Genomic DNA, 16,529 nt, shown 5'->3' on the forward strand with positions numbered 1-16,529 from the left:
TGTAAGGAAATGGAGGGAGGAAGGAGGAAGGAGACAGAGGGAGACTGGGAGACTGTGAAAGGGAAAGAAGCAGTGAATGAATGCAAGTCCCCTCTGCTGTCCAGGGCCGCCAGGAGCCCAACACCGGCCGCGCGGCCCTGGCGGGGCCCGGGACACCTCTCGCCACCTGATCCCAAAGCGCCCAAGGGCGGGGCGGCCTGACCTTGGAAATCGCCCTCTCCCACCGCGAGCCGGGGGGCGGGGGTCAGGGGCCACCCGACGGGGAGGCGCCCAGCGTGGCCGGGAAGGACTCGCGTTTGCACACAGGTTCAGGGTGGACCCGAGACCGGGACGGCAGGGACTGGGCCGGGATTCGGCCGGCCTCCTTTCCCCTCCCCCACCCGCTCGCAGCCCCGACGCCCCTCCCCCCAGGGCCAGCCCCCGGGTTAGGGAGCGTCCGCACTTCTCCTTCCGTCGGTCGGACCAGCACTCGGCCTTTTGTACGGGGTCTGTTCATTGGGCAGATTTGACAAACGCCCCGCCCAGAGCCCCGAACTGGCCAATTGCAAGGGGCTTCACAGTGTGCCGTACGCGAGGGATCGTCACCTTGCTGCGACGCTTCGGGGATCCCTAGGCCTCAGTAGTCTTTGCTCCCCGGCCCCGGATCCTAGCCTCAAGGAGAACTCTGGGAGCCGTGCCCGGGGAGGTGCCCGCGGGGCATCCGGGGAACCCTTGGAGATCTCGGCCTCCCCGTTACCCCGCCGCTCGCCGGTGTGTCCTCGGGTGGACGCGTGCCCCGTGAAGGGGAGTTTGCAGACGCTCCCTCACATCGGGGACGCGGCTCCTTTAAGGGCGCAGGTGTCCAGGGCGCCGCCTGACTGGAAAGCCGCCGCCGGGCCGGGCTCCCAGGCCGGGCCCGGGGCGCAGGCGCGCGGCGGTGGAACGCGGGCGGCGGACGGCGAACGGCCTAGCGGGCGGCGCGGGGCGTGCGGCGGCGGCAGCGAGTTGCGGGGCAGGCGCGCGGCGGGCAGGCCTCGCAGGCCCCGCCCCGCCCCGCCCGCTCCGGGGTCCTCGAGCGCTCGGGCTGCGCGCGGAGCGGGCTCGGGAGGGAAGTCCCGAGACAAAGGGAGCGCCGCCGCCGCCGCCTCGTCCGCCTCGCTCGCCGGGCCGCGGCCGCCCGAGGTGAGCGTGCGGGGCGGACGGGCCGGGGGCCAGGCCTCGGCGGGCTGCGGCCTCCGCCGCCGTCGGGCCCGGCCGGGCGGGCGTCCTCCACCCGCGGCCCGGCCCGCTCCCGGGAACCAGCCCGCCCCGGGCTGCTGACGCCGTGGCGGGGGCCGGCTCGCTGGGCTCACCGGCCCGCGGCCCGAGCCCCGGCCCGTCGCGGCCCGGGGGGGCGGGGGACGTTTGCTCGGGCGCGCGCTCGGGCGGGTCGCGGCGCGCCGGTCGCGTCCGGGGCCTCAGACGGCGCCCGCCGCTCGGGCCGCGGTGACAGGAGCGCCGAGCCCTCCGCCAAGGCGGAGCGTTTCCGGGGTCAAGGTGTGCGCGCGAACCTGTGGCGCGTTCCAGCCCGGAGAGGACGCACCGCACAAAGAGTGCAAAGCCGCGCGCTGCAGAAGCGCGGGCGCGTTTGGGGGGTGGCGTGTGATGCCTAGAAATGAAAACAAGTCCGAGCTCTTGCGCCTCCGGAGTTCCGCTCCCAGTTGGTGGGACACTGAGTGTTAGCGCTCCCCTTAACGGGGAGATTTCCTCCCAAGACTGCTTTGTACCAATTGCACGGAGGCTGGAACTGGTAGTTAGGCGAGTAGGAGGAAGGCGAGGCAGTGATTAGCTGGGATCATGGTAACGACCAGCACCTGCCCCTAAATCACGGAATTAACTGGTCTGGTTTGTATGATTTGGAAATAAGCTTAGTTCTTCAGTTAGCAAAGTTACTGTTCTGTGTTTGCGGAGCTGGCTTTTGTTGGTCTCCTTTTAAAGCCTGTAGTCCTAAATGTTTCTTGCTCTTAAGGAAACCGTGCGTTTGGATAGAAAACCTACCCAACAGAAAAGGGAGATGGATCCCAAGTTTGTCCTGACTTGTTTATGGCCTTTCGGGTGGTTTAGGCGTGAATTCTGTATCTTGTTGCACCTTTGTCTGGTGAGTCTTGCTGGGGGTTTGAGGCCTTGCTTCAGAAACGGTCTGGGGTCCTGGGAAGTAATGTCAGGAAAGAACAGGGAACTGCACCCGGTCTGGAGTGTCTCCTGAGTGCAGGGTGCCTGCATCAGGTGAAGCCAGTGCCTTCCCCTGGGGAGTTTACGTTTGGGTGAAAAGGACCCATCCAGGGCTGCTGATCCTTTATCAGTTTCATCCCTGGCCAACCTGTGGGGTCACAGTGCTATTGTCCATTTTACAGGTGAGATGGTTGAGGGTGGTAGAAGCCACTCGCCCACATGTGCAGCCAGTAAGTGGCTCTGAAGTCTGCTGTCAACTAGAAGAGCGGGTTCAAGTACAGCCCGATCTGGAAGAAGATGACGGCAGATTTCCAGGGTCTCCCTGGAGAACCCGGGTCCTCCCCTGCAGGCTGTCCCTAGCAGTTCATAGATATCTTATTTTCATATCTTATGATTTTGCTGTTTTAAAGTGTCTAGTAACACTTAACTGCTCCTTAAGTGCCTCTCTGTCGTTTGGGGAAGGCAGATTCGATCCTAAGTGCGATTCTGAAGGAGTGGCTCCATGTTGTAATTAAAATGTACCAAATTGGCTGCTTTCTCCTGGAGAGCAGGAGGCCAGATCTCTGCCTGGGACAGTGCAGGTGTGCACCTGTGGCTGTTTGCCCTGGTGGTGGAAGCGGTCTTTTTGGTTCCCGCTCTGGTCCATTGGCACCCCTAAGGAAGGGGCTGCAGGAACTCCTGTGGGGACCCCCCCCCCCCGTTACCTTTTGCACCTGAGACAATCACAGCTGGTGCTTGGACAGGGCCTGCAGAGGCAGCTTTGTCCGTTGTCAGCAGAAGAGGTGGCCTGTGGCGGGGTCCTGGCACGCGCTCAGCAGGCAGGCGGTGCTCAGGATTGCTCTGCTGGCCTCTCCTGCGTCCTGGCCCTGCCCTGCCCCTCCAGAGCCGCCTGAGTGCTGGCTTGCCCATTCCGGAATCCACGGATCCTCGGTGTCCAGAGTGCTGCCCTGGGGCTCCAGAAACCAGTCTTGACGCCTGGCCGAGCACAGACTCAGGAACCTCACGCCAGCTGCTTGTCTTCTGCTGCTGAACTTCTGCGTTCATTAGTTCAGAGGTGGCCGCCAGCCTATGCTGCGTGCTCTGCCCTGGCTGGTGAGGGGCTTGCTGTGGACATCCTCCACATCCCTCAGGCCCCCTGTGGGGGGATCATTCCCACCAGCCCTGGGGATGAGGTGGGGTTGAGTTCTGTTTAGAAGAGCCATTTGAAGGGTTTGAGAAAGTCTCAGGAATGAAGGTTTTTCAGACTTTGGGGTTACTGCCCTAACCTCCTGCAAGAGAGAGTCTTAAAGACAAAAGCGGCTGGCGCTCTCCTGTGCCCTGATCCCCTGCGTCTCCCCGCCTCCCTCAGGCAGTCCCAGGCCCTCAGGACCAGTGCCCACCCTTCTGGCTCTTTCTTATGTTCCTGCACTGAGCCCATTGCTGCAGGCTGTGTCCAGGCGGCCACCTGACCACCATTAAGACCCAGGTGCCGCCCGTCTCGTAGTCGTCCTGCTTTGTGTCTCCTGGCACCTAGCACTTCTCCCCATGTGGGCAGTGACACTCATACCATTCCTCAATTTATGTTGCTTGAATGAATGAAAATAGCAGACAGAGTTGCGCCATCCAGGGAAGGAGCTCCCAGACATGTTACTGACGGTCGGGTCCACGGATGGGGAGGAGGCGGGCAGACCAGAGCTCTGGGGTTGGGGGGTGGCAAAGAGAAATTCTGTTTTGGGTGCAGGCCTGGTGTTACTTGTTTTGGACTTAATCTTGAGGTTGGGCAGGGTTATAGCCTTTTAGAAGGTGTGCTCGGGTCAGAGTGCTGCCAGGGTAGCAGCTCCTGTCACCATGCCTGCTGAGTGGGGGGCTTTGGGGGTTTTTTGTATATAAATTTATTTTTATTTATTTTTGTCTGTGTTGGGTCTTCGTTGCTGCACGCGGGCTTTCTCTAGTTGTGGCAAGCTGGGGCTACTCTTCGTTGCCGTGTGCGGGCTTTTCATTGTGGTGGCTTCTCTTGTGGAGCACGGGCTCGAGTGCAGGTTCAGTAGTTGTGGTGCAGGGGCTTAGTTGCTCCGCGGCACGTGCTCGACCAGGGCTCAAACCCATGTCCCCTGCATTGGCAGGCGGATTCTTAACCACTGTGTCACCAGGGAAGCCCGGGCTTTGATTTTTGACCCTCGGTTTTTTTCATGATGACATGAGTATATGTGTTTCTTGATGACACACCACATCCCGTTCCTCTGGTGTTTTGTAGTAACTCACCCCACTTCCTGAGACCTGGGCTCGTGGGTGATGCTGGAGGCTGCGGTGGCCATCCCAAACCCGCCCCCGCCCCCCCCTGCTATGCTTACTTCTTGGGGAGTCGTCCAAGAGCCAGGTCCCCGCAGAGTTCCTGGCTCCATGGGGCCACTGGGCCTGGGGACATGCCCTTGTAACCGGCGCCCAGTAAGGTAGCTGCCCAGGGCCCCACTGATCGGCTGGTCTGCTGTTGGATTGTTGACCTGACCCCACCTCTCCTGCAGGAACGTGGGCGTGTTTGTGTTGTTTGAGGCCTGGGGCCAGAGTGTCCCAACAGATGCTGGGACAAGGTTTTGATTTGGATTGCTGGAGCACTTGGGGGTCAGCCTGAGCCAAGGGAGGGGGCTGCAGGAGTGATTATGAGGCAGGGGCTGCAGAGAGGAGCAGCGCTCCTGCCGGGGGTGGGAAGACCCCCTGGGTTTGAGTTGAGGCTCCTCCCTCAGTGGGCAGGTTACTTCTGATCTTCCCTTCTCAGGTCTAAAACGGGCTTGGTGGTCCCCAACTGTGGGTCAGGGCCGGCACAGCTGGGAAGCACGGCTGGTTTCCAGTTCTGTCTTTGGCAGAAGTTTGTTCTTCTGTGCCTGGTTGAGAGCTGTGTTGTGGTTGTGGAGGGTGCCCCGTGTTGTCCTAAGGAACTCAAGGTGCTGGACCTCTTCCCTGCCAGAGGTGCCCAGGCCCTCCAGTGCAAGCCTGCAGGGTGGGGGCAAGCCACCGGCCATGCGCGTGTAGGATACACTCTCCTCGGTCTTGTTAAAGGCTTGCTTAATGGAAATACTTGATTCAGAGTATCTTTAATGTTCCCATGGACTCTGAAGACCAGCAAACACACTTGGGGTCAAATTCTCCAGCAAGTAGTCGGGTCTTAGTTGTGGCCTGTGGGCTTAGTTGCCCCGCGGCACATGGGACCTTAGTTCCCCCATCAGGGATCGAACCCGCGTCCTGTGCATTGGAAGGCAGATTCTTAACCAGTGGATCATCAGGGAAGTCCCTAAGGGTTGTGTTCTCATGGGCAGAAGGAGGTCGAGGGCAGCAGGGGTTACGATAGAGTGCCACATGCCTGGTCTGGTCTGCGTGCTGCATCAGCAGCACCTGGGAGATGGGCTCACGGCTCCGGGCAGTGAACCTGAATGGCTGATGTCGCCAGGCCCTGAGAGTCTGTGGTCCAGAGGTGCAGGGGAGCCGATACTCGGGAGAGACCAGGAGTTTGCGTAGCTTGGCCACAGGGCCTGCTCCCCCTTTTGTTGACTTTCCCAAAGTCACTGGGAGACAGGTCTTGGCCCACTCACAACAGGTGGAGTGGCAGCGGGTCCTAGGGTGGGGCTGTAGGATGAGAAAGTGGCAGGGGCCAGGGAAGGCCTGAGCCCCCAGGCCTGGTGACAGGTGGGTCTATTGGATGCTGGGGGGGGGGGTGTTGCCTCTGGACTTGCGCAGCCCCCACCCGTTGCGTGGTTAAACTGCTCTCTGCCCAGGGCTGCCTTCCTCTTGGTTGCCTTCCAGGACCAGGGCTCTCCTCCTGGCTGGGCCTGAGTCTAGATTCTGAGCCCCTGATTCTGGGCCGGAGGCCTGCCAGCACCCCCACATCCCTGCACCGGCAAAGGGGAGTGCTTGGTGACTGCCCCTCCCAGGTATCAGGCCCGCGCTCTGGACATCCCCATCTTGTCCCTGCCTCTGCTACGGAGTCTGGTGGAATTGGGGTCCCTGTCACTCCAGCGGGTGCCACAGGACAAAGAGGGCAGGGCTAGTGGGCAGGTGGCTGCTGGGAGTGCACAGCGCCCCCTCCCCGCGCAGCACCTGGCAGCTGTGTGACCTGGGCCTGGGGCTTTGCTTCTCTGGAGCTCTGTGTCACCATGAAATGCAGGTCACAGCGCATGCCATGGGGGCCTGGGGATGGGAGACCCGCTCCCTCTTCCCTGGTGAGCTGCCTGCACCAGGAGGCTGGGAGCGCCCCCCCACCCCACCCCTGGGTGGGGGGAGCTGTGACAGCTTGTCCAGAGCGGCGTGTGGGGCTGGGTGGGAACCTTGGTTTCCCTGCTTCTTGGAAGCAAGGCTGTTGGGCTGGGCCAGGCACGGGGTGAGGGGGCAGGGGGCCCACGGCCGCCGGTGCTCATCGCACGCTCTGCCTGTCTCTTCTAGGGACGCAAACATGTCGGGGATCGCCCTCAGCAGACTCGCCCAGGAGAGGAAAGCTTGGAGAAAAGACCACCCATTTGTAAGGAAAGCTTTACTCCTGCGTGTGGCAGGGTGATGGTTTCCCCTTGACAAGAACGTCAGGTCCCTGTGGGTCGGCCATTTGGTCTCTGGGCTGATGCTGGCGGGTTTATCCCGGGAGCAGGGAACCGGCTGCCATGGCACTGATGTGCCCTGTGTTGTTTCCTCTCAGGGTTTTGTGGCCGTCCCAACAAAAAATCCCGACGGCACGATGAACCTCATGAACTGGGAGTGCGCCATTCCCGGGAAGAAGGGGGTAAGAGGGGCTGCCCCCCTTCAGAAGGACTCAGGTTCAAGTGTGTGTGATGATTGTGATGGTCACGCGGGCCGTGGTCCCATCCCCTGGCCAGGGGGACAAGGTTAGGGTGACATGTGGCCCTCCGGGCAGTCTTAATTCAGAAAAGAGCTGGGCTGTAGCAGATGGGGAGGGGTGGCGTCATGCAGCCCCCCTGCCACGTCCCAGGAGCAGGAGGAGCCCTGGAGGGGGTAGAGGGGGGCTGAGGTTGAAGCAGCCCGGACATGGCGATGCTCTGGGGCGGGGTGGGGGGTGGGTCTTGAGCCTGGGACACCTGCAGATCCTTAGACACAGAGGCCCGGCATCAGCCACCTAAGACAGCCATGTGGAGCCCCGCGTGTCCTGCACTCATGGGCCACGGTGCTCCCTCCTCCGCTCACCTGAGTGTGCTTGGGTCCATTAGGACTAGCACGTTGGAAGCATTTGGGAGGGAGGGTCTCTTCTTGAGTGAACTGGAAGGAAGGAGGAGACTCCTGAGGTGTCTGGGTGATGACAGGGCTTCATCGTCTCCATTTTCTCCTACCCATGGTTGGTTGTAAACATACAGCAGGAGTAGGCCTGGGGGTGGTGGGTGGGGAGGGGTGTTGGGCCGTGGAACTGGGAGGTTGCCCAGGGACCCATGGGACCTGAGGGAGGAGCCTCGCAGAATGCCCCCCAGGGGAGTCCCCCGCCAAGTCTGCAGTGTACCCACTCAGTGTCGGGGGGAGCCCCCCAGGGCCTCCTGTCTCTCCAGGGAAGGCCCTTTCCAACTCGGGGGTCATGGAGGCCCCAACAGTCCTGGTGGTGGGCTGTGAGCCATTAGGAGTTGCCTTTGGGGGGCCCTCACCATCTTGGGGTGCAGCCGGAGCAAGTTCCTTGCCCCTCCTGGGCCCAGCCCGCCGCAGAGGCCCGCAGCACACCTGATCACAGTTTTATTTCCCAACAGACTCCGTGGGAAGGAGGCTTGTTTAAACTACGGATGCTGTTCAAAGACGATTATCCATCCTCACCTCCGAAATGTAAGTAGAGCGCAGTCCTCAGAAGTCGGTCGGCTTCTGCCTGTTCCAGCAGAGAGATCTAAGGTCCTCTTCAGAGAGCGTGGGCCTGTGGAGCTTCAGTTATGTCCTGCTCTGCTCCTGGGGTGGCTCCAGGGACTCTGATCCCTGGGGCTGGCTGTGGATTTGAGTCTGTTTGTACCCCCAGTGGCTGGAGGTGCACATAATAGGCCCAGTCTCAGACCCAGAATCCCAGCTCTCATCACTGGGAGGTGGGCCCTTAGTGCCACCAAGTTCCAGCCCTGGATGGGGTGGACGTGCAGAAGGACAGCGGTCCAGAGCCTCACCCCCAAGAGGGTTTTGTTGCCTGTTAGAATTTGATACTTATGTGGTGCAGCGTGTGCACCCTGGGTGCATAGCGTGCTGAAGTCTCCAGAGAAGGCGGCAGGAAGAAAGGGTCAAGGCTGCATCTGAGATAGTGCTGTGGCCAGGCCATCAGAACACATTTCAGCAAAACTCAGAAGGGACCCCAGGTCCCTCCCCTTTTGTAGCTGGAAATCAGCAAATGCTATCTGTGTGGTTAATTGGGTGTTTTAACGCATGCCCCAGCATGTGAAGAGTGCCCCCGGCACCAAGACTGTGTCAGCGTTCACTCTGGTGGTCAGTAATTCAAGATGTTTGTTATAAAGGCACAACGAGAATTTCTAAAACTAACAGTTAACCACTGGGATGGAGACTTATTTCATTCGGGGTGGTTCTTTGCTGTTTGAATTTTTTTGCCACGTACAGGTATTACCTTAAAGAATATCTTTAATCAGGGACTTCCCTGGTGGCGCAGTGGTTAAGAATCTGCCTGCCAATGCAGGAGACATGGGTTTGATCCCTGGTCTGGGAAGATCCCACGTGCTGCGAAGCAACTAAGCCCATGTGCCACAACTACTGAGCCTGCACTCTGGAGCCCACGTGCCTGGAGCCCGTGCTCCGCAACAAGAGAAGCCACCGCAATGAGAAGCCCGTGCACTGCAGTGAAAGAGTAGCCCCCTCTCGCCGCAACTAGAGAAAGCCCGTGCCGGCAACAAAGATCCAATGCTGCCCAAAAAAATTTTTTAAAGAATATCTTTAATCAAGAAATGAGACATTGTAGCTACTTTCATCACTTCTATTCTACGTTGTATTGGAATTCCAAGAAGATAGAGCCAGACAAGATAAAGAAATCCCAGCAGAAGAACTGGAAGACAAGACTGCAGACAATCTTTCCCTGAGTCTAAGATTGCTGAATAAAAGACTAATTCACAAAACTTTTTATTTAATTTAAAAGAGGGGAGACTTCCCTGGTGGTCCAGCGGTAAAGAATCCACATTCCAATGCAGGGGACATGGCTTCGATCTCTGGTCAGGGAACTAAGATCCCACATGCCGCGGGGCAGCTAAGCCTGTGCACCACAACTACTGAGCCTGCGTGCCGCAAACTACAGAGCCCACGCCCTCTGGAGCCCGCATGCCACAGCTAGAGAGAGAAAACCCGCACACCACAACTAGAGAAGAAGCCTACACGCTGCAACGAAATATCTTGCATGCCCAACAAAGATCCCACGTGCTGCCACTAAGACCCAGTGTAGCAAAAAAAATAATAAAATAAATATAAATTTAAAAGGGAATTCTCTGGTCCAGCTTTCACTGCCAAGGGCGTGGGTTCAATCCCTGGTGGGGGAACTAAGATCCCACAAGTCCCAAGGCGTGGCCAAAAAAAAAAAAAGATCTCTCTGCTGAAAATGATCAGACGTTTCTGCAAGGATCAGGGGCAGCCTTGATCCCTGGCAGGACAGGCCGTGTGCACAGCTCGGAAGACTGTGAGTGCATGTGCCTATTCTTTCCCAGCTCTTCTGCAGGTTCAGTGTGATCCCAGTCACAGCACAAGCAGACTTTTTTGGAAACTGTCACGCAGACTCTAAAATGCAGGAAATGCAGGGTGCTGAGAACAGCCATGCCCTTGGAGATCTGTGGGGGGGGGATTGTGAGGCCTAGGCTGAGGCTGCTTGGGTGAGGAGAGCACCCAGACCTGTAGGACGGCAAGATGGAAAGCGGGCTGAGACCTGCTGCAGGGACACTGAGACACGGGCCTGCAAGGCAGAGTCCAGAGAGGCCAGCCGTATACAAGCTTGGCTGATGACAGAGGCGACTCTGGGAGGCGTGGGGGGCCCAGTGGAAGGAGAGCTCACTCTCCTGTGGATCTTGGTGCCCGGTGGGAAGTACAGCTGTGGAGGAGACGGGAGGACCTCTCCATCACGTGGGCGGGCTGAGAGCACTTTAACCATAAGGAGAGAAAGGATGAGCTGGACTGCATTTAAATCAAGACCATCTCCTCACCAGGAGACACCAGTGAGAGTGAGGAGGAGAGAGATGGGATGTGTTTGTCAGTTCTCGTTCCAAATACATCAAGAGCATCTGCACTTCAGTGAGAAAGGGCACACCGCCATTAGCTTAGGCCCTTCACAAAAGAGGCTCTCCACCCAGCCAGTGGGCACAGAGGAAGGTGCCTGACCTCATCACCAGACACTGCAAGTGACAACCCAGCGGGAACAGGCAGGCGGTGGGGAGGGAGGGGCCCAGCTCTAGAGAGCACTTCCCTCGGAAAGCTCTCGGTTTGTCTACTGAGGCCACACTTAGCGCCTGCCCTGGGACCGGCTGTTCACTGAGGAGAGACCCAGTGCAAGTGTGCACACCGAAAGGCCTGGGCGGCATGTGTCCGGAAAAAGCTGGGGGCAGCGCAGGTGTCTCTTCACAGTAGAACGGACAGATGAACAGTGGGACAGTCTGCAGCAGAGAGAAGGAAGAGTCTGTGAGTGTTCGTGACATGAGTGAGTTTCCCAGATGCCGAGGAGCTGGACCAAGTTCCGTTTGTGGAGGTCAGCAGTCCGTGTGATGGCAGTGTTAGGAGTCAGGAGGGTGACCTGGTGCAGAGGGAAGGCAGCCAGTCACCTGAGGTGGGGGTGAGGGGCTGGGGGGTGCTGGGAGACAAATAACTGACAAAGGGCCTGTGTCCTGCATATATAAAGAGCATCTGCAAGTCAACAAGAAAAGTGCGTGAGAGGTTTAAAGAAGAGCTTCTCCAAAGAAGCAGCAAGTGTGTCGCAGAGAGTGAAAGGAAAATGCAAATCAGAACCATGAGAGGCAGCCATTGTCATCAGGGTGGCTGAATTCCATGGCTGACACCACCAGGGGCTGGTAAAGTCACAAAGCGTGGGAACATGCAGACCCTGCTGGCGGCATGTAAGTTGATACAGCCGCTGTGGAAATGAGTAGTATCTACTCAAGTTCAACACGGACACCTTGCAACCCAGCATTTTCACATTGTGTGCACTAGAATTCACGTTCAGGAATGTTTGCAGCTTCAGTCGTAGTAGCTCACATGTGCACCTACGGTGGGGTGGGCAAGTCCATGGGCAGCTTCTCCCAGTGAAGCCTGTGTGGCAGCAAGGTGCAAACTGACCCCTGGGTGTAGAGCCGCGAGTCCTGGTCTGGGGGCAGGGTGGGTGTACAAGTTGGGATAATGAGGCAGGTGAGGGAGGGAGTTTTCTGGAAGCTGTTGGTATGAGTGGGTTTGTTCATTTTTGGTAATTCATCAAGTGTACTACACTTGCTGAACTTTTCTGGGTATAATTAAATAATGTATTAAAAATCAAGAGAAAGCGGGGGGCTTCCCTGGTGGCGCAGTGGTTGAGAGTCCGCCTGCCGATGCAGGGGACACGAGTTCGTGCCCCGGTCCAGGAAGATCCCACATGCCGCGGAGCGGCTGGGCCTGTGAGCCATGGCTGCTGAGCCTGTGCGTCCGGAGCCTGTGCTCCGCAAGGGGAGAGGCCACAACAGTGAGAGGCCCGCGTAACAAAAAAAAAAAAAAAAAAAAAAGAGAAAGGGGGAAAGCGCCCAGATGAGAGAAAAACACACGTTAGGTGAGTTAATGGACCCTGGGTGGGGCTCATTACGGCAATTTTTTCCTGCCTTTTTTTTTTTTTCCTTTATTATTTTCGTCCGTGTCACAAGGCATGCAGGATCTTAGTTCCCCAACCAGGGACTGAACCCACGTCTCCTGCAGTGGAAGCGCAGAGTCCTAACCACTGGACCATCAGGGAAGTCCCTCCTGCTTTCTGCTGTTGTTTTCAAATTTCCTACATGTATTCTTTTTTCTTTTTTTTTTTTTTAAAGAAAATTAACTTTTTTTGCTTTTTGTTATTTTGTTTTTGAAGAAAGAATGTGGGGTCCTAAAAGCCTCTGTTTTGAAGCAGGATGATCTGCTTTGAAAATGGCCACTTGTTTGGAAGGGCCTCTGAGTTTCTGCCCTTGGCTTTCCCACAGGACCCTCCACACCTGCTGCAGTGGCCCCTTCCCATTTTCCTGAGTCAGGCCACAGCCCGGCTGGGAGGACATGGGGGCAGCCACCTGGGGCTCTGTGCTCTGAATGCCAGCCACCCCGGGTGGGGTCCTGGGAGCACGTGGCTTCCCCTCTGAGTCTGTCAGGAAGGTGGCTGCTTAGTTCTCCCACCTCCTCACACTTTGCGGCCAGTTTCGTTTTTCTAAGTAGTTCTTGGCCAGGTGCCTGGTGACCAGCCAGGTTCCCCAGTGTAGGGGGAGAGGCACCGTCAGGGCAGGACATTACTTGGTAGGAAGACACCTGCCACCAGAAACATGTTTCTTTCATTCCCTTTGCTCCAGGCAAGTTTGAACCGCCGTTATTTCATCCGAACGTGTACCCCTCGGGCACAGTGTGCCTCTCCATCCTGGAGGAGGACAAGGACTGGAGGCCGGCCATCACGATTAAGCAGGTATGGAGTGCGAGCTCCCTCCACCCTTCAGGGCCTGAGGGCCAGTGGTCCTCCATCCCGGGAAAGTTTGCCTTTCAGCCCGCTGGCCTCCCACCTTGCTGTGTTTGTTTTGTCTCTTACGCAGATCTTATTAGGAATACAGGAACTTCTAAATGAACCAAATATCCAAGACCCAGCTCAAGCAGAGGCCTACACGATCTACTGGTTAGTAGCAATCCAGCCCCGTTTGCTGCAGCTTCTTCTTGGCCTCCCTGAAGTCTGGTCTAGGCTGCCTCTGACAGCCTGGCTGGGAGGCAGCGGTGGAGGGGTGAGACACGGCAGCCGGGCTGTCCTGCAGCCACGGGATCTGCATGTGCAGAAACAGGTGACCCGCGGGGTGGGGGTGGGGTGTCAGGAAGCGGAACTCAGGTGTTGGCCACTTTGTGTCTGAGCTGTGGCCGGGCCGGCCCTGGGACTCTGGTCCAGCTCAGAGGGAACGTCCCCCTGAGTGGGGCCCTGAGGGAGGGATGTCCAACAACCCAGCTCAACCAGGGACCCCAGACCTCCCACCTCGGCCCTCCTGCTGCTCTCCCCATCTCCAGCCCCTCTTCCTGGTCCCGCCTGGGTGTGGTGCCTCCCATGGGGGTGGTCAGCGGGGGCATGACGATCAGGTTGTTCTTGGCCACCCAGCTGCTGTGATCCCTACCCCCCCACCCCCCAGTGCCAGGCGTCCACTCCATGCCTGGCCCTTCCCCGCATGGCACATGGGTCCTGCGTCCACTCTCTGTGATGAGGGAGGAGGCCTGGTATGACATCATTGGGGTGAGCAGTGGTTAAACGTGGTGTGTGGGCCTGTGGTCCTCCCCAGGCTGGTCTGGACGGGGCCTTAAGCTAGGCTGGGGCTGTGACGCCCATTGCTCCATCTGCCCACGTTTAGAAACCCAGGCCCACACCTGAGGGGAATTGGGCAACGGAGCGTAGCATTTTCTGAGGACAGTGCCCAGGTGCCCCAGTGTCCTGGAACCCAAGGGGCTGGCCCTCGGGAGAGGCCAGGCAGGGGCCTGTTCCTTCCTGGAGGGCATCTGGAGTAGGAGGTGGAGGGTAAAGCGGAGGCTGAGACTGTCCTCGGGCTGCTCTGAGCATCCGGCACCCCAGCTGTTACGAGTCCACCTGAGAGAAGCACCACGTTGCAGGAGAGGTATTTCTCTTCCCAAGATGGCTCAGGTCTCTGGGCCGAGCCCAGTGTTGTCTAAGGGCATAAGACACCCCCCGGCAGGGCCAAGGTCCCAGAGCCCCCTGGCCCACCCCCTCCAGACTTCAATCTGGCCTCCTTCCTGGGGCTTCCCGCCAGGGGGCATTGCTCAGTGGCTCGAGTGGAGCGTCAGTGACTCCTGCCCTGACCTCAAGCTGGGCGCTGTGTGCTTTCACTGCCGCGCCCCGTTGGCCCCGCACCCTTTGTAAATAAGGCCACTGGGGTACTCGTTTGAGCTGAGCCCTTGCAACAGAGGCGTGTGGTCCTCGAGCCCGAGATGTCTCCTTGCTGCTCATAGAGCAGAGCCGGGTTTTCCTTGCTGCTCATAGAGCAGAGCCGGGTTTTCCTGGGTTTCCTGTGTTGGTGGCAGCGGCATGTGGCCGAGGTACCATGCGACACTGCTCTGCACCGTCAGGCACCGAGTCTCTTCTGGTTGTGTGGTCGGTCCTGGCCCAGGCTGGTGGGGTCTGCCCGCGTTCCCACCTTGCTTCCAAAAGGTCACAAGGCACGTCCTACACTGGCAGGTGCCTGCAGCCCCGTCCCGGCCTTCACTTGGTCAGTGGCGGAGCTGGACTTGGCTGTTTCGCCCACTCCTTCCAAAGCCCCCCAGCCGCTGCCTCTGCCCTGGGGCTGTGGTGGCCTGGGCTTGACACAACACTGGGAGCCAAGGTCAAAGGTCGGGGGCCAGGGGTGGGTGCACTCAGACCACTGTAGGCGCTGGTCCTGTGACCTTGCTCTCTAGCTCTCGGCCACACCAGCCTCCTTGGCGCCGGGCCAGCACCAGCAGCTCTGCCTCTCCTGCTGCTGGCGCTGCAGCCATTCCCCAGGGAGGCCACAGGCAGGGTGCTGGGTACTGGAGCCTTCGGCGCTGTGGTGCAGCTGAGGAGCTTCTGCCACCCCCCGCCTGGGCTGTGGTTACAACTGGGCCTCAGGCCATGGGCTGCGCTCTGAGGGGCCTCGCTGGTTGCACAGCACAGCTTGGAAGGACCCCTGACTTTCTTACCGGGGGCTTTGCACACCTTCGTGAGGGTCACTGACCAGCCCCAGCACTGGGTGTCCAGGAACCCTGTCTGCAAATGTCTCCCCTCTGGGCGATGCACACTGGCCCCTTTTATCAGCGGTGGTTCTCACCCTAGAGCCCCAGCTGGGGTCCTGCCTGGCTGCCGTAAGCTGCTCGCACCTTCTCCCGCAGTACTGAGAGCCGAGGGCAAACCCCACAGAGGTTTGTGTCTGGTTTTGAAGCAGATGGTACTGGGAGATCTGTTTCCTCCAGTGACGAGTATGATGGATGCTGCCTCAGAGGTAGGGAAAGAAGCTGCTGGTCGCTGGCTAGATCCGCAAACCCCCACGGCTCACCCTCCTCCCAGTTTGGCCCAGGACCGGTGCCCCTGAGACCTCCTCGCTCATGCGCTCCAGGCTTCCTGGGCGCCCTCAGGCAGCGGCAGCACCTTCTAACATGTCTCTCTTTTGACCTCCTCAGCCAAAACAGAGTGGAATACGAGAAAAGGGTTCGAGCACAAGCCAAGAAGTTTGCTCCCTCATAAGCAGCGACCTGTGGCATCATAAAAAGGAAGGGATTGGTGTGGCAAGAACTTGTTTACAACATTTTTGCAAATCTAACGTTGCTCTCTACAATTACTGGTCACCTGGGGAGGGTTGGGCGGGCGCCATTTTCCATTTCCGCCACTGGTACAGTCTCGGCTCGCTGAATCGCCCAGTTTTTCATACAGGGTCTCTTCCTTCAGTCTTTTGTATTTTTGATTGTTATGTAAAACTTGCTTTTATTTTAATATTGATGTCAGTATTTCAACTGCTGTAAAATTATAAACTTTTATACTTCAATGAGTCCCAAGGAGCTAGTTCCTTTGCTCGCGGATGCAGGCATGCTTCACGCCGTCTAGAGCTGCACTTAGCCTTCAGCTGGCTGCACGAAACAGAAAATAAGACCTGCCCCGCCCCGCCGCCTCCTCTCCCAGAGCCCGGCTTGTGTTGCTTACGAGCCTCAGATCCAGTCAGCCAGCGTCGCGTTTCCGCATCACTTCCTTTGTGTTTATATGGCGTTTGTCTGTGTTGCTGTTTAGAGTAAATAAACTGTTTATATAAAGGTTTTTGTTTCATTATCATCATTAAAAGTGAGGAGGTGACTTCAGTGTGCCCAGAACCCCCCACTTGGCCCCATCCTCTGTAAATAGTGCTGTGTATTCTGTCCCCCCGATGCCAGTGCTCTGGGTTGCAGAGTGCTAGAGAGTTCTGGTCTGGTCAGGTTGGAACTGGCATCGAGACCCTTGTAAAGCTCGCACCGCCTGGGCGATCAGGAGGATGAGATGCCTAACCCAGGCCAGGCGGGCCCAGGGAGGACTGCTGTTCAAGCAGCTCGCCCCCTCAGTGCCATCGCAGGCGGCTGAGGGTGGCTGGGCCCTGGCAGTGGAGCCCAGCCTGTGGGTGAAGTGTGTGGCCTCCTCTTGCCCAGCAGCGCCCTGGCCTCAGCAGCTGCCCCAGCCTCTACATGTAGCACCTGCGCCATCACTCCCCGCA

General features: G+C 58.4%; 1 protein-coding gene across 1 annotated transcript; it reads left to right on the top strand.

Moving 5' to 3' along the window:
- The first annotated feature begins 1,047 nt into the window (after nt 1–1,047).
- On the top strand, nt 1,048–16,099 carry UBE2I (ubiquitin conjugating enzyme E2 I). Its single transcript, XM_079718489.1, has 7 exons — nt 1,048–1,161; nt 6,601–6,676; nt 6,848–6,931; nt 7,896–7,968; nt 12,654–12,763; nt 12,888–12,967; nt 15,475–16,099. Exons 2-7 carry the CDS (start codon nt 6,611–6,613, stop codon nt 15,536–15,538), a joined length of 477 nt encoding a protein of 158 aa, XP_079574615.1. The 5' UTR covers nt 1,048–1,161; nt 6,601–6,610; the 3' UTR covers nt 15,539–16,099.
- Nucleotides 16,100–16,529: the final 430 nt, after the last annotated feature.

This window comes from Hyperoodon ampullatus (genome assembly GCF_949752795.1).
Source record: "Hyperoodon ampullatus genome assembly, chromosome: 14".
Taxonomy (NCBI): domain Eukaryota; kingdom Metazoa; phylum Chordata; class Mammalia; order Artiodactyla; family Ziphiidae; genus Hyperoodon; species Hyperoodon ampullatus.